The sequence below is a fragment of the Aotus nancymaae genome, unplaced genomic scaffold, assembly GCF_030222135.1.
Source record: "Aotus nancymaae isolate 86718 unplaced genomic scaffold, 86718_ANA_hifiasm-v0.15.2.pri h1tg000059l, whole genome shotgun sequence".
Classification (NCBI taxonomy): domain Eukaryota; kingdom Metazoa; phylum Chordata; class Mammalia; order Primates; family Aotidae; genus Aotus; species Aotus nancymaae.
In genome coordinates, this window is record NW_026988473.1 from 1,197,096 (window position 1) to 1,219,480 (window position 22,385).

General features: G+C 51.5%; 1 protein-coding gene across 1 annotated transcript; it reads right to left on the minus strand.

The window, feature by feature from the left end:
* Window positions 1–15,199: 15,199 nt before the first annotated feature.
* Window positions 15,200–22,011, minus strand: GAL (galanin and GMAP prepropeptide). The gene is made up of 6 exons (XM_064365440.1): window positions 21,812–22,011; window positions 21,556–21,636; window positions 20,950–21,004; window positions 18,049–18,135; window positions 17,217–17,294; window positions 15,200–15,454 (listed from the first exon to the last, which is right to left on the minus strand). Exons 2-6 carry the CDS (start codon window positions 21,634–21,636, stop codon window positions 15,384–15,386), a joined length of 372 nt encoding a protein of 123 aa, XP_064221510.1. The 5' UTR covers window positions 21,812–22,011; the 3' UTR covers window positions 15,200–15,383.
* Window positions 22,012–22,385: the final 374 nt, after the last annotated feature.

Sequence of the window (22,385 nt, forward strand, 5' to 3'; positions counted from 1 at the left end):
CTAATGGTATCTTGTTTGCTTTTCAAATTATTTAGAAATAAATTCTCCAGATGGGCTGTTATGCTACCACTTAAAATCTCTAGAGAACTACCGAACAGCCAAACATTGTCTGTAGAGTAGACATTCCCCCAGAGGCACACACACCGTCAGTCCTTCCCACGGCCCGGGAGACGCAGGCCATGGGGCCACGCAGGCCGGGCTTGCATCAGCGTGTCTTGGTTTAAGGGACTTAAAATTATCTAGTTTCTTCTGTGTTTCTACTTGAATTGTGGAAAAGCTCTATTATCCAATTAACTTCTCCATAATTATTGTTGTAATATTATTGTTTGTAAAATATGGTTCACATAACTAGCTTGCAGAAACCAGCAGGTAAAATGAATTTTTGGTTCTGTTATAAAGCAAAGTTGAATAAAAATTTTCAATGTCTTCAATTGTTGTCATTAACTTAGTAACTGAAACCGCGTTCATCTGCTGAGTACCCAACCTGAAATATATCGCGGGAATGTGCTTTCCTGTTTCTGCTCCGTGAATAGTGCCGGTTATTCAGAGGGTGTTTAGGAACCTCAAGGACAGGTGCAGCCGAGGCAGTGTGGCCGCCGGGCCCAGGATCGGGCAGTCAGCGAGCAAGCGTCCAGGGAGGAAGCAGTCTTTTCTGGAGCTGTGTCTGGAACAGTCTAGTTGCAAACACAGCCACAGGCAGCCACGGAGGAGAAAAGGAAGAACGAATTCTTCCCCTTTGCAATTCCCTTTGGACCCTTGGGATCCAGAGTCTGTCACAGAAAGCCAGAGGTAAAGCACTGTGAGGTGGGGACCCTCGGCTGGCGGGACGCTCCACTTGCTGTGTGTGAGCAGGGAGGCACACTGCTGCAGGAGCCACCTGGCCCCTGTCACCCATGGGGGCTGGAAGGTGACCTGGAAATGGGGGCTTTGGAAGCTGCCTCCTGGGGGCTGCCTCCCTCCTGCCATCCCTCTCAGCAGCACTGCCAACAGCAAGGTCTGCCGGCCACATGGGTAATTTTCAGGTTTCTAGTAGCTACGTGTAAAAACATGAAAATGAACACTTAAAATTAGTTTTAATAACCTTTTATTTATCCCAATATATCCAAAATACTATCGTTTCAATGTGTAATCAAAATGAAAACGATTGAGAGATTTCACATTCCTCTGTGTGTGTCTTCTACTCACAGCAGGTCTCAGCTGGCCGCAGCCACACCTTAAGGGTGGAGCGCCTCAGCACAGCCCTGGGACACCGAGTGGAGGGAGGAAGAGGGAACCTGGGCCTGCAGCATTCTTCTGAGGCACCGGCTGCCTAGGGAAGTCCTGAACCAGGTCGGCCCACCCGGGAGCCCGGAGGAAGTGTGAGCAGGGCACTCTGGGGGAGGCTGGGGTCACAGTCCCCCCCACATCGCACAGGAGTCCACCCTGAATCCAGGGCTCCTACAGAGAAGGGGCCTGCACCAGCCGAGGATGCACTGACGGTGGCCAGGTGTACTGAGCTAACTAATGCTTGGAGGTGAAGGAAGTGCCACCGGGCAGGCGTGAGCCCTGCAGGGTCTCCCAGCAGCAGAGAGAAGCTGGCTAAGTCAGTGCCGCTTGCAGAGGAGCCCACCTGAGAAGTGAAAGCCCAGGTACAGGCGTGGCTAAAGCCACTGTGCTGCCCAGAGGCGGTATGGAGGGTGACTGAGAAGACAGAGAGCTAGTGCTATTTTACAACGGTACACAAATTAACATATCAGGTTCTCATCTGAGAGTGTAGCTGTGCAAATTTAACCACAGCTTTCTACTCTGTACCTATTAAATAACTCGGGCCACCTTTGTGAGGAAGGTTAGGTTTTGGTTTTTTTTGTTTTGTTTATCCGGAAAAAAAAACAACCCTCGTATTTTTCATAGACGTGGAGAATAAATCCTTGTTTAGAATGACGCTCACTGAAATCGCTCTTTCCTCTCAGTGAACACAGGCTGCACCCGGCACAGAAAGCCTGGCGGCCCGGGAGCATCCTTAGGAGAGAAGGCGCTGTCGGCGGCGGCAGAAGCCTCGGTGTATTTTCCCTCCCCGCTTGGATGCTCATATTATCCCTTTACAGACCTCTCACCAGTACCTGAAGCTCTGCCAGTACTGGTCGCCTTTCAGTGGGGGCGCAGTTTAAAATCCTAATCAAGCTATCGTATGGAGTCCGTTAAAATACTGTCTTAGAGAATGGAAAGGTGAACCCTCATCCAAGATAAAACGATAGAACAGTCAGAGGATCCAGAGAGCAGGTGGGGGCAGAAGATGAAGCAGGGAGGAGGCAGCCCGTTCTGCAGGCGGCGCGCTCTTCGGGAAGGCGCCCGCCCGGGCACAGTTGGGCCCGGTGCAGCTGAGCTGAGCTTTGCGCCAGGGGCGGGCTGTGCGCTCTCCCTGCTGCACTCTTCCCGGGAGTCCTTAGCCTGAGTGGGGAGGAAGCACCAGAGGAGGGCGCCACGAGCGAGCGGCATCTTCCCCCAGCCCTGCCTCCATCCTGCGCCCAACCCCGCCCCGAGCAGAGGCTGGAGAGCAAGCCGGGAGCACCGCCAGCCACCGATAAAACTGGAATTGAAGACTGGGATTGCATGGATGTTCTTCAGATATTTAAAAATGGTTATCAGGAAAACGTCTGAGTCTCCTACAAATGGTAGTGGGTTTGCTTTGTTTTTTTCAACAACGAACTTTAATAAAAACTTTAATGTTTGATATTTTAAATGTTGCCTTGACTTTCAGGAAATTGAGAAGTCGATCTGTTCAATACCAGAAATCACATTAGCTCAGATTTAGGATTAACCGTCTCTTTTTTCCATATAGTTTTACTTTTTAAAATATGCTTTTTATTTGTACTATTATATGCATCTTTTACTGTAAACCATTTCATATCTTTGTTGGAAATAGACAGACTATAGAAACATTATTACCGTATTACGAAGACAGATTGTGCAGTGACAACCTTTGTTGATGATTCCCTAGAAATATACGTATTTTAATAGAGGCAGAGTCTCGCTTGGTTGCCTATGCTGGAGTGGTGTGGTGCGATCATAAATCACTGCAGCCTCAAACTCCTGGTCTCAAGCGATCTTCCCAGGGAGCCACGACTACAGCCTCACACCACCATACTCAGCTAAGCTTTTGTATTTTTTTTTTTTTTTTATGGACAGGGTCTTGCTATGTTGCCCAGGCCTCAAACTCCTAGCCTCAAATGATCTTCCCTCCTTGACCTCCTGAAGCACTAAGATTACAGGTGTGAGCTGCCATGCTGGGTCTCTCTCTCTCTCTCTCTCTCTCTCTACTAGAGTAGTTTTTAGAGTAGTTTTGAGTTCAGTGCAAAATCGAGCAGAAAGTGCAGAAATTTCCCATATAATCCATGCCCCCCAACACAGCAGCCTCCCCGCTACCAACATTCCTCACCAGAGCTGTCCCTTTGTTACAGCTGATGAACCTACAGTGACACACCATCATCACCCAAAGCCCACGGTGACGCTGATTCCCTCTTGGTATTCCACATGCTATGGGTACAGTGGCACGTATCCAGGATTACAGCACACAGAACAGTCTCACTGCCCTAAACACCCCGTGCTCTGCCTGTTCATCCCTCCCCACAACCTCGGCGGCCATTTTTACTCCCTCCACAGTTTCACTTTTCCCAGAATGTCACCTAGGTGGGATCATGCTGTCAGCAGCCTCTTCAGACTGGCTTCTTTCACTTAGTAATCTGCATCTCTGTCCCCTATATCTTTTCATGGCTTGATAGCTCATCTCATTTTAGCTCTGAATAATACTCCGTTGTCTGGAGGTACCGCAGTCCCTTCACCTCCTGAAGAGCATCTGAGTTGCTTCCAAGTTTGGGCAACTTGGAATAAAGCTGCTGTAAATATCTGTGTGCAGGTTTTTGTATGGACACAAGTTTTTACCTCGTTTGGGTAAATGTCAATGAGCATGCCTTCCGGATCATATAATAAGAATATATTTAGTTTTGCACGAAACCACCAAGCGTCTTCCAAAGTCGCGACGTCATTGAGCATTCCCACCAGCAGTGAATGAGAGCTCCTATGGCTCCACCTCCTCACCAGCACTTAGTGTTGTCAGGGTTTGGGATGTTGCCCGTTCTAACAGGAAGGTAGTGGTATCTCATTGCTATTCTAATCTGCACTTCCCCAGTGACAGGTGATGTGGAGCCTATTTCCATATGCATACTTGCCATCTGCATATCTTCTTGGGTGAGATGTCATTTGAGGTCTTTTGCTCATTGTTTAATTGTGTTGTTTCTTATTGTTGGGTTTTAAGAATCCTTTGTATATTTTGGATAACAGTCTTTTTAATTTTTTTTTTTAAGTTGGGGGTTTCACCATGATGGCCAGGCTGGTCTTGAACTCCTGACCTCAGGTGATCCATCCACCTCAGCCTCCCAAAGTGCTAAGATTACAGGCGTTAGCCACCACGCCCGGCCGGATAACAGTCTTTTAATAGATATATCCTTTGCAAATATTTTCTCCCAGTCTGTAGCTTGTCTTCTCATTCTCCTGACAGTGTATTTTGCAGAGCAGACGTTTTTAATAAAGTCCAGCTCATCGGTTATTTCTGTGTGTGTGGATCATGCCTTTGTCGTAGTGTGTAAAAGGTCATCTCCATATCCAGACCATATTTTCTCGTGTGTTAACTTCTAGGGATTTTATTTTTGAGATGGAGTCTCACTCTGTCCCCCAGGCTGGAGTGCAGTGAGGCAATCTCAGCTCACTGCAACCCCCGCCTCCTGGGTTAAAGTGACTCTCCTGCCTCAGCTTCCCAAGCAGCTGGGATGAGAGGTACCCACTACCACGCCTGGCTAATCTTTTTATTTTTAGTAGAGATGGGGTTTCCCCATGTTGGCCAGGCTGGTCTCAAACTCCTGACCTCAAGCGATCCTCCCATCTTGGTCCCCCAATGTGCTAGGATTACATGGGTGAGCCACAGCACCCGGCCAATTTTCTAGAAATTTTATAGTTTACAATTTACATTTAGGTCTATGATCTACTTTGAGTTAATTTTTGTGAGAGGGATAAAAGGCTTTATCTAGAGTCATATTTTTTTTTGCATGTGAATGTCCAGTTGTTCCAGCACCATCTGTCAAAAAGGCTGTCTCTTCTCCATGGTGCTGCTTTCATCCCTTTGTCAGAGATCAGTTGGCTCTATTTGTGTGAGTCTGGGCCCTCTATTCCATTCCACTGATCTATTCTTTTATTCTTTTACTAATGACACACCATGTTGATTGCTGTAGTTTTATGGTAGGCTTCCAACTTTGTTCTTTTCTTTATATATATAATATTATATATACGTAATTATATATATTATAATTTATATATATAATTATATAAATTATATATAATTAATACATAATTATATAATATATATTATATTATATAAAAATATAGATAATATATAATATAAAAATATATATAATATATATTTTATATATTATAAATATATATAAATTATATAAAAAAATATAATATATATTTTATATACATTATAAATATATATAAATTATATAAATATATTATATATAATATATAAATATATAAAATAATATATAATATATTTTATATATAATATATTGTATATATTATATATAATATATTGTATATATTATATATAATATATTGTATATATTATATATAATATATAAAATTACATATGTTATATATTATATATATATTTGTGTGTGTGTGTGTGTGTGTGTGTGTGTGTGGCTATTCTGGGTCTTTTGCTTCAGGTTTTTTTGTTTTTTTCTGGAGACAAGCTCTCACTATGTTGCCCAGGTTGGAGTGCAGTGGTGTGTGATCATGGCTTACTGCAGCATTGACCTCCCAGGCTCAAGTGATCCTCCTGCCTCGGCCTCCTGAGCAACTGGGACTGCAGGTGTGCACCACCATGCCTGGCTAATTTTTTTTGTTATTTGTAGAGACAAGGTCTCCCTATGTTACCCAGGCTTGTCTCAAATTTCTGGGATCAAGCAATCCCCCTGCCTTGGCCTCACAAAGTGCTGGGATTATAGACATGAGCCACCGTACCTGGCCCAGGAATCAGTTTTTTGCTATCCACAAAATAACTTGCCAGGATTGTTTTTGGAATTGTGTTGAATTTGTACATCAAATTGGGAGGAACTAATATTTGACAGTATTGAGTCTTCCTATCCACAAGCATGGAATAGGTCTCCATTTATTTAGCTCTGTATTTATTTCTTTCATCAGAGTTATATAGTTTTCCTCATATAGGTTTTGGAAATGCATACCTATGTATTATTATTATTATTTTTTTTTGAGACAGATTCTCACTCTGTTGCCCAGGCTGGAGTGCAATCGCACTATCTTGGCTCACTGCAACCTCTGCCTTGCGGGTTCAAGCAATTCCCCTGCCTCAGCCTCCTGAGTAGCTGGGAATACAGGTGCATGCCACCACACCAGGCTAATTTTTGTATTTTTAGTAGAGACAGGGTTTCACCATGTTGGCCAGGCTGGTCTCAAGCTCCTGACCTCATGATCTACCCACCTCAGCCTCCCAAAGTGCCGGGATTACAGGCGTGAGCCACCGTGCCTGGCCAGCATTGTAATCTTAATTTCAAATTTTACTTGTTCATTGCTGGTATTTAGGAAAGCTATTGACTTTCGTTTATTAACCTTGCATCCTGCAACTTTGTATAATTGCTTATTAGTTCCAGGAGGTGAAATGCTTTTTCTCTGTAAATAAAATGTTATTTTCATTTTGCTGCTTTCAAGATTTTCTGTGTCTGTAGCTTTCAGAAGTTTGGTTATGATATGTCTTAGATTTCTTTATGTTTATCCTGTTTGGAGTTCACTCCGTTTCTTGATTCTGTAGGTTTATGCCTTTTGCCAAATTTGGGAAGTTTTCAGTCATTATTTCTTTTCTTTTCTTTTTTTTAAAGGTGTGGGTTCACCATACTGGTCAGGCTGGTCTTGAACTCCTGACCTCAGGTGATCTGCCCACCTCAGCCTCCCAAAGTGCTGGGATTACAGGCGTGAGCCATCGGGCCCAGCATCACTATTTCTTCTAGGGCTCTTTCAGCTCTGTCATCTTTCTCCTTTCCAGGATCCTGATGTAATGAATGCCATCTTCTATCTGGCCCCACAGATTTCTGAGGTTCCTTCCTTTTTTTATTTTTATTTTTTCAAGACAGGGTCTCACTCTGTCACCCAGGCTGGAGTACAGTGGTGTTGAAGCAGGAAAGGCTGAGAAACAAACCTCTTGAACACCCACTGGGAAGGAAGTGATGCTTTATTCGGCCAGGAGCTGCGGAGGGTCTGAATGCCCCAAATAGCCGAGTCCCCCCACACCAACAAAGAAAATCCCTGCCCTTATAAAGTCTTACAACTCTAGAAATTACATGCGAAAGGGTCTTGGTCCATGGAGTAGGCATGGGGTATGGGACTTAGGTGGGGGTTTGATCATGTTTAAGTAAAAACAATGCCTTCCAGAAAGATTCCTCCACACCATGCCTGTGATCCATAGGAGGGCGATTAAAGGTGGTGCCCGGTCTGCCAGCCTTTATTTCTCCTACTGAAATGCAGTGTGGAAGTCAAGGGAGAGGTGGTCTTAGATGCTTAAGGGTGATTAAGGGTCTCCTTCCTCAGTGTGATCTCAGCTCACTGCAACCTCCATCTCCTAGGCTCAAGGGATCCTACCACCTCAGCCTTCTGAGTAGCTAACGCTACAGGCACACACCACAACACTCAGATCTAATTTTTAAATATTTTATAGAGACAAGATCTCACTGTATTGCTCAGGCTGGTCTCTAACTTCTCCTGGGCTCTAGCAGTCCTCCTGCTTCAGCCTCCCAAAGAGCTGGGATTACAGGCGTGAGCCACTGCACCCAGCCCAGATTGGGTAATTTTTATTCTATTCCAAGTTCACAGCTGGGCCCAGTGCCTCACGCCTGTAATCCCAGCACTTTGGGAGGCCAAGGCAGGTGGATCACCTGAGGTCAGGAGTTTAACGTCAGGCTGGCCAACATGGTGAAAACCCATCTCTACTACAAATTTAAAAATTAACCAGGCATGGTGGTGGTTGCCTGTAATCCCAGCTACTCAGGAGGCTGAGGCTGAGAATCACTTGAACCCGGGTGGCAGAGGTTGCAGTGAGCCAAGATCATGCCAGTGCACTCCAGCCTGGGCAGTGGAGCAAGACTCCATCTCAAAAGAAAAAAACAAACAAAAAAGTCAAGTTCACGGGTCGTTTCCTCTGCCCTCTACATTCTGCTTTTAAGTTCATCCACTGGAATTTTTATTTCAGTTATTGCATTTTTTAGTTCTAAAAGTTCCATTTGATTCTTTTTTATAGTTTCTATTTCTTTGCTGAAACTTTGTATTTCTATTTGTTTAAAGTATGTTTGAAATAGTTCATTGAAGCATTTTTTATGATGGCTACTTTAAAATCTTTATCAGACAACTCTAATACCCAGCAGGTCACTGTTGACCTCTACCCATGGTCTTCTGTCATCTGCTTTGAGATCTTCTTGATTCTTGGTATAAGTGATCTTTAAGTGAAACCTGGACTTTTTGGGTACCATGGTATGAAACTCTGGATTCTATTTGAACTTTCTCTTTTACGTAGCTTGCTTTGACATTGCCCTAACAGGGAAAAGGTTGGGGTTGCTGTCAGGCCTCCACGTGGAAGCTCGGATCCAGAAAGTCTGAAGTCCTGCCTGCTCCGGCTGATCACCCCCCACCCCCTGCTTGCGTTCCCCATTATCCCTGATGGCCCAGCGGAGCCTCAACCCACCCTGCCATCTTAACTGTTCTTATGATAATGTGAATACTCCTCACCCCACTGGCCATCTTAACTGTTCTTATGGTAATATGAATACTCCTCACCCCACTGGCCATCTTAACTGTTCTTATGGTAATGTGAATACTCCTCACCCCACCTTCCATCTTAACTGTTCTTATGATAATGTGAATACTACTCACCCCACTGGCCATCTTAACTGTTCTTGTTCTGTGAATATGCCTCCACCCCACCCTACCATCTTAACTACTCTCATGCCTTACCTCACCCGCCATTGTAACTGAACTTATGGTAATGTACACTCCTCGCCCCTACCCCCACCAGTGTAACTGATCTTACTCTGTAACTTTCCACTGCCCACCCGAAACCTATAAAACCAACTCATCCCACCGCCCTTGGCTGACGCCCTTTTCGGCCTCAGCCCACCTGCGCCCAGGTGAATTAACAGCCATGTTGCTCACACAAAGCCTGTTTGGGGAGTCTCTTCATTCAAAGCGTGCGTTTTAACAGTTGCCACCTCATTTCTGCCAGATGGGGACAGAAGTCCAGGCTTCCCACTCAGTCTCCACCGACCTGTGGGTGTCAGTGGGCTGCTCCTCATTGCTGCTGGGCAGGAGTGGGAGTTCGGCTCCCTGCTAATACCTCCCGTGCTGGGAGGGGTAGGAATACCTTCTTACTGCACCCCTCCCCATGGTATCTACTGACACCACAGGAGAAGGGGGTGGCCTTGTCACTACTGGGAGGTGGTGAGATTCCTGATTCTCCACTAGACTTCCTCTGACACCACCCAAATGCAGGGAGAGAGGTATGCCTTTTGCTATGGGGAAGGACGGGCACGGAAGTCCAGGCTCCCAGGTGGTCTCTGCTGACACTGTAGTGGGGGGTCTTGTTACTGCCAGGGGTGGGGTGGTTGTTGGGGATGAAGTCCTGGTTCTGAGGAAAGAGACCCAAGCATCTAAGATCGCTGCCCCTTCCACACTGCATTTCAATAGAAGAAAAGGCTGGCAGACTGGCACCTCCTAAATCGCCTTCCTGTAGATGGCACGTGTAGGATGGGGGAACCTCTCTGGAAGGCACTGTTTTCACTTAAACAAGATCAAACCCCCACCCCACTCCTCTTCCATCAGCCAAGACCCTTTCACATGTAATTTCTAAGGCTGTAAACCCAAGACCCTTTCATCTAGTATCTAGGGCTGTAAGCCTGTATAAAGGCGGAGGTTCTCTTAGTCAGATGAGCTTGGCTGTTGGACAAACATGTCGCCTCGCTCCACCTCTCCCTTCCTAGTTCCGTGTCCGAGAGGTGTGCTTCTCGCGGCCGCCCCTGCTTCGGTTCTTTACTTGGCACTCTACAGCGTCCCCTGCTTGGGGTTTGGGCCACCTCGTCACAGCCTTACCAGGAAGTCTGGGCTCCCCCGGAGCGTCGGCTGGCCTGGGGAAGCCACGGCGCTTGCTGCGGTTTTGCTGGAGTAGAGAGGTCACTGTCTACAGCTCCCTGTCTTGCCAGGCTTCCCTTTCCTGGTCCTTCATCTAGAGAGGGCAGCTTTGGTTGGGGCTTTTGTGGTCTCTGCCTGTTGGCATTTCTAGGACGCTGGCTCCTTCTGCCCAAGTCAAGGATATGTGAGGCAGGAAGAAAACCCAGGGAACTCACCACCGGCTGAAGTCCCCGGCTGGTCTGCCCATTGCTTCGGCTTTCAGAGTCTTCTTGTGTCTCCTTTACGTGTGCTGTCCAGGATTTTTGATTGTACTTAGCGAAAGAACAAAGGAAAATTCTACCTCTGCTCCATCTCCTGGAAGCAGAAATCACTGACCATTTTTTTAAAAGTTGTATCAGAGACTGTCAAGCTTTCTGCTTTCTGGAGCCTTCTTAGTTTTTACCATGCATAAAACAGGATAAAATCCTGTAAAGCAAAATGTATCAAGACAGATCTCCCTCAAGTTAGAGGTTTATTTTGCTAAGTGAAGGACCATGCTCGTGATGCAGCCGCAGGAGGTCCTAAGACTATCTGCCCAAGGTGGCTGAGTTACAGCTTGGTTTTATACATTCTGTGGAGACAGAAGTTACACAAAAAGACATAAATCAATATGTGTAAGGCATACATTGGTTTGGCCCAGAAAGGTGGAACATCTCAATGAGTGGGATAGGATGGGGAGCTTATAGGTCATAGGTGGATTCAAAGGTGTCCTGATTGGCGATGAGTTGAAAGAGTTAAGCCCTTCTGAAGAGTTGAAGTCAGCTTGAATTAAGGTAAGGTAGACGGAGGTGGGTGGGAGCAGTTGTGGAAGGCAAGCCTCCAGGTAGCAGGCTTCAGAGAATAGACATTAAGAATAGAATGTCTCTCAGCAGACTTTAGAAAGGTGTCAGACTAGTAAGGGAAGGAAATTCTCTACAGAATGCAATTTCCCCCTCAGGAGCCAGCTTTGCAGAGCCATTTAAGAATATGTCAAGGAAATATATGTAGGGATAAAAAGCTTTCATTTCCTTCAGGGCTTGTTATCTGCCATGTGATGCTATGCCAGAGTCAGGCTGCAATTCGGTACCTTATTGCTAAAGAGAGGCTGATTTGTCCGTCTTGAGAGCTGTTGTAATGTGACCCTGGTCAGCTGTGTCTAAACCCCAAAGGAAGAGGCGTAATGAGCGTGTCTGACCCCTCCCTTCCCGTCATGACCTAACCTAGTTTTTGAGGCTTCTTTGGGGTCCCTTTGCCCATGAGAGGGATCTGTTCAGTCGGTTAGGGAGCTTAGAATTTCATTGTAGGTTTACAATCCTGACCCCAAAATGTGTCAAAATCCCTTTTCTTGCATTAAAATAAGAGTTTCCCAGGCCATAAGATAGAAAATGATAACCTATAAATTCTTCATATCTTTGGTGTTAGGATCTCCTTATCCCTCCAAGACTCTCTCTCTTCCCTCTTTTTTTTTTTTTTTGATGTGGAGTCTCGCTCTGTCACTAGGATGGAGTGCAGTGGCGTGATCTGGGCTCACTGCAACCTCTGCCTCCCGGGTTCAAGCGATTCTCCTGCCTCAGCCTCCCGAGTAGCTGGGATCACAGGCACACGCCACTATGCCCAGCTAATTTTTGTATTTTTAGTAGAGATGGGGTTTCACCATATTGGCAACAATGATATTGATCTCCTGACCTCGTGATCTGCCCACCTCAGCCTCCCAAAGTGCTGGGATTACAGGTGTGAGCCACTGCACCCAGTCTTTTTTTGAATTTTTAAAAAATGTTTTGAATTACTTTTTATATAGACAGGGTCTCGCTATGTTGCCCAGGCTGGTTTCCCAAAGTGCTGGGATTACAGGCGTGAAACACCGCACCCACCTCTCTCCCGTCTTCTTAAACAGCACTTTCCTCCTTCCTCCAGGGACCTTCTGAGCACAGGCCTCTTCCTCAGGCTGGCCTACCACTCACCTGCCTCCACCACGCCAGGCCCTCAGGCAGCGTCACCCTGGCATCTGCTCTGCTCTTGGTGAGACAGGGCAAGTGAGAGGTGGACGGGCTTTCGTGTTGACCAGCTCTGGTGATGGAGACAGCCACCTCCCGCAACGTGCACAACCTCAACACTCTCCACCTCTCCGTTAGGCATCTTGGTGGTTCTCAGGCCTGTTCGAAAATTCTTCACTTCCCCAGGTGGCTGAAGAACTCTTTCCCTTGAAAAGACTGCTGTTGTTAGCAACAGACTGATCCGGGATGGCTGCAGCCAGCTCCAGCCATGTTCTCTCCGGGAAGTAAAGACGTCACCTCTGTAGCCTTGTCCATCACAGCAGATGACACCGCAACTCCTCCCGGCCCCTCATGTCCTTTCCCTCATCTTCCAGCTGCCACCTGCCCCACACCATTTATACCTAAAAAGAAGGCAAGGTTTAGAGAAGGAAGCGGGTGATGCCACAGGGGGAGAGTCTGACAGCTGTGTATTGCTGACTCTGGGGCCGGCAGCCCTGCACGGAGGCCGTACCCCTGCAGGGAGGGCTGCACACCTGCACACACAGGCTGAATCCCTGCATAGAGGCCACACCCCTGCATGGAGGCCAAATCCCTTCATGGAAGCCACACCCCTGCACTGAGGCCACACCCCTGCACAGAGGCCACACCCCTGCACGGAAGCGGCACCCCTGCACGGAGGAGGTAACCCTGCATGGAGGCCGAATCCCTGCACGGAAGCAGCACCCCTGCAGAGGCCGAATCCCTGCATGGAGGCTGCACCTTTGCACGGAGGCCGCACCCCTGCACGGAGTCTGGGCTCCTTGGCCATTGGTAAACCTTGCTCAGGTGACTCCTGCAAGCCAGGTGAGGTGTGGAGAGCCCCGCCCTCAGCACAGCATCACTAATCTCTGTTCCTTCAGGCACTTCTTTCTCATGGTGTAGTGAGGAGAGACACGTCTGAAACCAGGATCAGAGTGACAGGCACACTGATTAGGGTGGCACGGCACACGCTGGGGTGGAGGAACAGGAAGGGCATTCTGGACGTGACCCTGGAGCAGAGCCCTGTGGGATGCGTAGGGGTTCCCCAGGCCTGGGGAGGGACCCGTGTGAAGGCCTTAGGTGAGCCAGACCGGGCTGCAGTTGTGTGGTCTGCAGGACTGAGTGCAGGAGGCTGTGGGGCGGGCTGAGGCAGATACGGTGTCCATGGCTGCTGGATTTGCGGGCGAAGGCTACAGGAAGACCAGACAGAAGAGGCTGCGCACTTGGGGCTGGAGTCCAGAGGCAGAGGTGTGGTCCCCAGGCACACCCACTCACCTGCCTCCTCCATGCCAGGAGCTCCCTCGGCCTTGGGAGGGATGTGTGCACAGGCCAGCATCCCCAGCCCTTCCCGCTCTGACACCCTGGGGAGGGGCCTGGCCACCACCTTCTGACAGGGCCTGCCCAAGTTGGAGAACTAAAGTGTTTTTTTTTTTATGACCAAGTTTTATACAATGGCTCAATCTTGGCTCACCGCAACCTCTGCCTCCCAGGCTCAAGCGATTCTCCCGCCTCAGTCTCCTGAAGAGCTGTGGTTATAAGTGTGTGCTACCACACCCGGCTAATTTGTATTTTTAGTAGAGATGGGGTTTCTCCATGTTGGCCAGGCTGGTCTCAAACTCCTGATCTCAGGTGATCCGCCTGCCTTGGCCCCCCGAAGTGCTGGGATTACAGGCGGGAGCCACTGTGCCTGGACCTAAAGAGATTTTTAAAAACACGGAAGAGGATAAATGCAGATGGTGAACAGGGAGTGAGGGTGGGCCCAGGTGTTTGACCCACCCGGTGGGTGGCGTCTCTACCTCCGGGCTGGGAGTGGTCTGAAGCTTAGGAGACCCACAGCCACTGAGTGTGAGTGTGGAGTCTGCAGGTGCAGGAGGGAGCTGGGTGGAGCTGGGTGGAGCTGGGGGCCAAGCTGAGGCACAGCCAAGGGGGGTTGTCCCCGAGCAGGGAGAGGGCTGCCAGGGCTCTGTGCCCCTTGAAACAGGTCCTAGGTAGCAAACTGCCAATGGGGGGAAACTGGGAAGCCACGTCCCACTGCCACCACACAGCCGCCTCCGGTGAATCCAAAAGGCCTGCACACCACCTTTTACGTTAACAGAAATGTCTGGCTTTTTCCCCTAACCTTTTTTTTTTGAGACAGAATCTCACTCTGTTTCCCAGGCTGGGGTGATTCTCCTATCTCAGCCTCCAGAGTAGCTGAGATTACAGGCACGTGCTACCACCCCCAGAAGATTTTTGTATTTTTAATAGAGATGGGGTTTCACCATGTTGCCCAGGCTGGTCTCGAACTCCTGACCTCCAGTGATCCACACTTCAGCCTCCCAAAGTGCTGGAATCACAGGTGTGAGCCATCGTGCGCCCGGCCGCCTGCCTTCTTTCTGGATCTTCCGGAGTGATCTTTTTATTTCTGCTCAAAAGACTCAGTCTGTGTCATGTCAGGAGATGGTTCCCGCACGCCTTCCTTCACTCAGCACTGTCTTGGCGCGCACCTCCTGCTCCTGTCTTTCCACCTGCCTGCCCGTCTCTCCTCTCCTACCTCGCTCCTGGCCCTTGATCCTGGCCCTCCCGCCCTGCCGACACATCTGTTCTCGGCACTGATCACCTCCACGAGCACCACGAAACCCACCCATCTGCTTAAGGCTGTCGTCATGTGTTTCATTCCCATCTCCCTGAAAGATCAGCTCCACGAGCTCAGGAGTTCTGTCTGTTTCGTGGTTTTGTTCATCTCAGTAACACGCTTCCCTTCATCATTACATTGGACTCGACTTAACGTTGAGATGACTTTATGCCCCTGGACGTGCAGTGAGAGGTGGTGTCTCAGACGCTCCTGATGGTAGAATTTGGGTTTAAAATTCATGTCTAATCCATACGATTATGATCAAGCTTTATCTTGTAAAACCCGTGGGTGGCGCTGGTGAAGAGACGGAAGTGTGGAAGAAGAAGACAAGGGCAGGTAATTGCTGTTCTTTATTTTGCCACTCAAAATAAAATACCAAAAGAAAATCTTAAGTGATAACAACACAGCATCAGGGGAAAGAGAACAAGAAGAGCTGACTCTGCGTAAATTGGGCTAAGATTATCATCCATCATCTTAAGGTTCGACTTGAGATTACAACACACAGCATGCCCCGGAGGCTCTCAGGAACTCTCGGTGTCATCCAGGGAGGCCACGGCGGGGACATCCGGGAGGCCATCGAGGGCCCCGGCCTCTGCAAAGGAAAGAGCTGCACTTGAGCGGCCAGTTCTGAATGTGCACACGAGAGAATGACGGCCGTGACGCACACCGCGGGGAGCTTCGCACGGAATCAAACCCAGAACTGGGTACAGCATTCTGCACTTCTCACTCTGCAATGATTTGGCTCCCACACTTAGGAAGCATCTAAACCTGTCAGACGTTTACATTCAGGTTTTAAGGAGGTATAATTCCCATCTGAGTAACGAAAGTTGGTGTCTCCTAAGGAAATAATTTCCATGTTACAAAATTAAAAACAAACAAAAATCTGGCAGAGTCTATGCTTGTAGGAAAAGTCATCCAGCTTTCTCCCAGAGGCTCCAACAGAGGGAACTTGGGGACCCCGTTCTGGAATTTCTAATGAACACCGACTTTTCTAAGACCTTCTCTGTCAGTCTCCCTGCCCTCCCCTCACGCCTCTCCCCTCTCCCCCGCTTTCCCCGTCACCACCTAGAGCCCCACAACACTGCAAATGAAAAGCGTCCTGATCCAAAACAAACCCAAGAATCAGCCTTGATTTTCCAAACTGGACAAAGCTGTGTTATTCAGCTGAAGGTTTCCACTGGAGAGAAAAAGCGGTCCACCCCTCCTTCCCCCCACCCCGCCTCCCGACAGCGCTCAGAGCTCCAGGAGGAGGTCTCTGCTGGAGAGAAAAAGCAAAGCAGTCCGTCCCTCCTCCCCACCCCCACCTCCCTGTTAACTCTCAGAGCACCGGCCGCTTTCCTGGCTCCCTCCACTGCTGCAGTGCGATATCTAATGAAGGCCAGATGCCCATCATGGAATGAACGCCAAGCACTGTGTATGAGGCTCCTCATCCCCAGGGTTTGCCGAAGACACTGGAAGCCAGGATCAGAGCCTTTTCAGTCAGATTTCAAGGCAGCCTGCTGGCAGGAGGGCTGCATAGAGAAACACTGCAGTCTAAGATATGGGCTCCTAGTAATTTCCCAGGCTTACAAAGTATGGTTTAGGGCCAGGCACAGTGGCTTACGCCTGTAATCCCAGCACTTTGGGATTACAGATCCTGGCTGAGGATGGCAGATCACTTGAGGCCAGGAGTTCAAGACCAGCCTGGCCAACATGATGAAACCCCGCCCCTACTAAAAATACAAAAATTAGCTGGGCATGGCGGTGCGTGCCTGTTGTCCCAGCTACTCAGGAGTCTGAGGCATGAGAATCACTGGCGCCCAGGAGGCAGAGGCTGCAGTGAGCTGAGATGGAACCACTGTACTCCAGCCTGGGCCACAGAGTGAGACTGAAAAAGGAGAGAAAGAAAAACAAAGAAGAAAGAAAGAAGGAAGGAAGGAAGAAGGAGAGGAGAGAGAGAGGGAAAGAAAAAAGAAAGAGAGAGAGAGGAAGGGAGGAAAGAAAGGAAAGGAGGTTTGGAACAGCTCACACAGAGCCCGCCCTGCAGTACACCTGTGCCCTAAGGGGTTTGTTGCCGTGTGAATAGATATGGCTCCAGTAGAGGGAGCTGCACCCTGAGGCCCATTCTCTTCCTGGGAGCAGCGCTGGCCTGATGGTGCTCACGGATGGTGGCACGCCCGTGCGCCCTCCCAGCCCCCTGGAGCTAGCTCTAGTGTCACATGCTCTGTCATCCTGACATACAGCCAGACAAGACGTGGTTTCTAGATGGGTCATTGGCTACTTGCCGGCGGGACTCTATGGCTGTCTTCTCGATGGGCCTTTTATGCCTCCAGCGTGCTACGAGGTGAACGGTACGTTGCTGATATTTCACATACCTTTGAGATGCAAGAAAGACAGGAACTGAACGATTGTGTGCACAATATTGCTCTCAGTCGTGGACCTGTCAAAGCTTCCTAGAAAAGAGAAAAGACCAATACTCACGACTTGTGCAGGGGGGCTTCTGTGTCTCAGGACATCCCCTCCCTACAGAGGAGCTGGGGGCCCCAGGTCAGTGATGCGATCCCAGCAGCCTGAGGCCCGGCTGTGCTTTCCAAAGCCCTTGTTCAATATGAGGAAGAGGGGAGAGAGCCAGTTCAAGGCCTCGCTCTTCCTTTTTCTGTTGTTGAGACAGAGTCTTGCTCTGTTGCCCAGCCTGGAGTGCAGTGTCGTGATCTCGGCTCACTGCAACCTCCACCTCCCGGGTTCAAGTGATTCTCGTGCCTCAGCCTCCCGAGTAGCTGGGATTACAGGCACTCACCACCACACCCAGTTAATTTTTATATTTTTAGTAGAGTCAGGGTTTTGCCATCTTGGCCAGGCTGGTCTTGAACTCTCAACCTCAGGTGATCCACCCGCCTCGGCCTCCCAAAGTGCTGGGATTACAGGCGTGAGCCACTGTGCCCTAAGACCCTGCTCTTCTGGAGGCCCTGATGCCTGGACCAACTCCCAGTCTAGAAGGACGCCTTGCAGTCTTGGGTTTGCAGGTTCTGTTTGCAGCTGCTGACAGGTGTGATGAGGCCACATTGTCTTAGTTAAGTCGTGGCCAGGCTTGGGCTGCAGCTGTGGACAGGTGGGCGGCAGGTGCCCTGGCACCCTCTGCTGCCCCCTGCACGCACCTGGGAGTTGGTGAACGAGGCGACCCCGGGCCCGGGATGAGAGTCGTCTCACCTGGTTTCACCTCATCTTCAGGCTGCATCTCTCGCTTGCTGGTGAGGCCAAGCTTGTCACTGAATGACCTGTGGTTGCCAACGGCATCTATTCACAGATCAGAGAGGGAAGCCTCTGGGTGTGACTGTCACACACGCCCTCCCCACAACCAAAGAAGACACAGGGATGCCTGTAGCCAACACACACACAACCCGACTGTGAAATAGACCCTGAGGACAGTAACCAGAGGAGACAGGGTGATTCTCCAAGAGCCGAGGGAAGAGCTCTGCCGCTCACCCGTGCCAGGGCTGAAGGGAATGTAAGGATCACCGGCGGGGTGGGAGAAAGGGAGGTGTGGCTCCCGCAGGGTGGGACAGGCCCAGGACCTGCCCTGTTGCAGGAGGTGCTCCCAGGTCCAGAGGAGCTGACATCGGAGCTGGCGCCGAGCTGGCATTAAGCTGGCACCAAGCTGGGTGCCTCCCCAGCAGGCAGCAGGGGCTGCGTCCTCATGTCCCAGAAAGCATGGGGGCCACTGAAGAGTTTAAGCTGTGACTGAATCCGATTTTTATTTTCACTCTGGCAACTGTGTGCAAGATGGATGGGAGCCAGGGAGAGAGACGGAGAGACAGAGGGGATGAGAGGGTCATAGAGGGAGAGAGACGGAGAGACAGAGGGGTAGAGATGGTCACAGAGGGAGAGAGGGAGAGACAGAAGGGGCGACAGGGTCACAGATGGAGAGAGACGGAGAGACAGAGGGGTAGAGATGGTCACAGAGGGAGAGAGGGAGAGACAGAGGGGGCGAGAGGGTCATAGAGGGAGAGAGGATGAGGGGAAGGAAAAGGAGGCGTGGGAGCATGTGCCTGTTCGAGTGTGTGTGTGTGTTGTGTGGTGTGAAATGGGGTACTGTGACTGCAAGCAAAGAGATCTCAGAAGTCCAGGAAAGAAGCTATAAGGCCTGTAAACCAAGAGGCATGGGGTGAGGGGGACTGGGTTTGGGGTGCAGGAAAGGAGATGGGGATGGGAGACACGGGCAAAGGTGAGGACGCCTCCGCGTCTCCGGCTGGTCAGCCTGGGTGGACTGTGCCATCTAGAAGGCCAGGCAAAAGAAAATTCATTCCTATTTCCAAAGACCCCACTCTCGGTGCTACATTTATGGCGGAATCACAGGTCGTCTCATCTCACTGCTGTGCCCTCAGCCACGGCCCACTGCGTTCAGCAGGAGCTGGTGCAAACACACTGTTTCTGTGGCATTTTCTAGCTGACCCTAGAAACCAGGGACACACTGGTGAGTGTGCTGACAAACAACTCGTCTAGCTACAGCTGAAGAGGGACGTAAACTTGATAGCGGAAATGAGTTTGTTTTCTGATTAGGGTTCAAACTTTCCTGACAAATAGATTTTCAATATTCCAAAGCAACACGGGTCCATGTTCCTGCTGCCAGTTCCTCCTGTTTTGGGCACATAGCACACAAAGATGAGCTGCCCTCTGAGTGGCAGAGCTCAGGGTTGCAAAGGGCTGAGATCAGCTGGCCCTCAGGCAGGTCAGGCCGCTCCAGGGGCAGGGAGAGGACGTGGGGGCCGTGCAGAGAGACCAGCAGGTCCTGTGGGGAACCGCCTGGTCTGCCCGGCATGCGGCATTAGGCGGCTCTGTTATCCCCGTGTCTGTTTCTTTTGTTTTGAGATGGAGTCTCGCTCTGTTGCCCAGGCTGGAGTGCAGTGGCGCGATCTCGGCTCCCTGCAATCTCCGCCTCCCGGGTTCAAGCAATTCTCCTGCCTCAGCCTCCTGAGTAGCTGTGATTACAGGTGCCCACCACCATGCCCAGCTAATTTTTGCATTTTTAGTACAGACGGGATTTCACCTTGTTGGTCAGCTGGTCTCGAACTCCTGATCTCGTGATCCCCCTGCCTCGGCCTCCCCAGGTGCTGGGATTATATACGTGAGCCACCTCATCTGGCCCCCCGTGTCTGTTTCTTAAAGCCCGACTCGGGGATCCGCCGAGTGACCCCGATGAACAAGCGTCTGCAGGAGGAGGAAGCTGTACCAGACTCTGGGGCTGAGAACTAAGGCAGCTTTCCTTGGCATTTAAGGGCACCACTCTCCCCAACTGCTGCTCCGGCAGGGCTGGGACAGGCCTTGTGGGCTGTTCCCCTTCTTCAGCGGGCAGAAGGCAGTATTGGGAGGTTTCTAAGGTGGATGGCGAGGGGTGGAGGGGAAGGTGGGTTAGAAGAGGGAGCCAAGGTCCCCTCTCACGCCCGCCTTTAGAGGAAAGCCTGGAGGCATTGCTGCGCAGATGGAGCAGATGAAGTAGAGGCCTGGGGCGGGGGCGGACACGGGAGGGGTCAGCCTGCAGCATCCCATCTAGGGCTAGGGCTCACCTCAGGCAGCAGGGGCCACAGCTGACACGGGTGACGCCAACAGGACAGGGACGGGGAGGGGGAGGAGGCGCAGACTTGGGCAGGCCCGAGGGCCACCTGAACCTGGTTTTGAGGAGAGCCTGTCTGGGTCACCCTCGGGCTGTCTGGATATTCCCTTGTAGAGCTTGGAGAAAGGGAAGAGGGAGACAGAACTTGGGGTCCGCAAGGGTGCTCTGCAGGCCGAGGAGATGAGTGTTTGGGGATATGCGGGGCCTGGGGAGAGGCGCAGAACAGGGTCTTTAAGGGCTGCGAGGCAGGAAAGCCCAGGAGAGCTTGAGCAAAGGCCAGAGTGGGGATCTCAGCTCGGACAGGGCGGCAGAGCTGGGGCAGAAGCTTCTGGAAAGAATGGTGCACAGATCAAGTGTGCAGAACAAGGGAGACGGGCGGTGAGGTCAAGAGGGAGGCTGGAGGGTCTGCCCAGCCGCGGGAGGAGGGGCAGGAGCCGGGGTTAAAAGCGAGGGGGCAGGTGGGGCCGGGAGTGCGGGAGGCCATGCTCTCAGTCACTTACGTGGGCCCAGCAGGTAGCCCGCGCTGTTCAGGGTCCAGCCTCGTTTTTCCTTGGCCTTGAGCGGGAGAGAAGGGGGTCAGATGCCAGGGCTGTGCCTGGAGCCGGTACTAAATGGGTGCACCCAGCCTTTCCCGTCAGTACATAGGACTTAGAACAATGCAGGTCCTTTCGGAAGCCTCGCGAAATTCCGGGTTTACCCCTAAGTAGGCTATATTTGACATGAACATGGGACCACTTGATTTACAAACTACTTCACTTCTGGGCCGGATCCCGTGCCCACTCAGCGCGCTGCACCTGCTCTAAGTGGCGCTGAGGCCCCGCCGGTGGCTCCTCGCCCTCTGTTCTTACGGAGCGCTGCGGAACGGACGAGCCTCTCGCTTTCCCGAGGCGCTGACCCAGAGCGCGGCGCTCTCCCGGTGGCCTGGTTCTAGCCCGGGGCTGCTGATGCGCTCGGAGAAGCACGCGGGGGATTCCCAGGGAGACCCGGACCCTTCCCGAGACGCCCGCCGCCAGAACAGCGCCCGCGCGAGCCTTTCCACCCCGTCCCTGCGGGCAGGGCGGAGGCCGCCTCCTCCAGGAAGCCCTCCGCGCCCGCCCCGCACTTACCGGCGACCAGAGCCCCGCAGAGGCAGAAAGGACGGCGGCGAGGAGGAGGGAGGCGAGCAGGAGGGCGCTGCCTCGGGCCATCTGGAAGGGAAGGGCAGGGCACGGTGGGCGGGTGGGACCACGGCGTGGGCTGCGCCCCGAGGCGTGGGTGCCGGGGGCTGCGGGGGGGAGCAGCGGCGGCGGCCGGGCCGGGGCCCCTGGCGGGATCGTCCGGAGCCGAGGAGAGCCGAGGGGAGGCCTCCCGGGGCGCGGGTACCTTGAGCTGCAGCTGCGCCCCGGGCCGGGCGTCGGGGTCGGAGGCGGCGGCGGGTCGGGGCGGCGGGTCTGGGCGGCGGGTCCGGACGGTAGGCCGGGGCGGGCGAGCTCTGGCTGCTCCGGGGAGCTCACTGCATGGCAGGGCCGGCGGCGGGGGCGGGAGGCGCGGGCGGGTCACTCGACGTGTCCGCGGCTCCGAGTGGCCACCGGCACCGCCGCCGCTGCTATTTATGCGGCTCGCCCCGGAGCCGCCTGGAGCCGCGTCACGGACTCAGCACCCGTCCCCCACCCGCCCTCGCGGAGCCCCGGCGAGGGGCGGGAGTGACCGGAGCTCGGGTCCTCTGGGCCATCACAGGCGGGGGCGGCGGAGAGCCCCCTCTTACCCCGCGGGAGACTTCCCCAAATCCGCGGAGAGACCCCCCCGAAAGACAGAGTCCCCCTCACCCCGCGGGAGAGACTCCCAAATCCGAAGAGAGACCCCTCGAAAGACAGAGTTCCCCTCACCCTGCGGGAGAGATTACCCCAAATCCGCGGAAAGACCCCCGTAACGCGGCGGGAAAGACTCCAACCCCGTA

Bases quoted from the DNA above. Each gene is read 5' to 3' on its own strand.
- GAL (XM_064365440.1), bottom strand. From the start codon at position 21,636: ATGGCCCGAGGCAGCGCCCTCCTGCTCGCCTCCCTCCTCCTCGCCGCC. The intron at 21,005-21,555 runs GTAAGTGCGGGG...CTCCCGCTCAAG, and splicing joins CTGCGGGGCTCTGGTCGCCG to GCCAAGGAAAAACGAGGCTG. The intron at 15,455-17,216 runs GTATGTGAAATA...TTTCCTTTGCAG, and splicing joins GTCTTTCTTGCATCTCAAAG to AGGCCGGGGCCCTCGATGGC.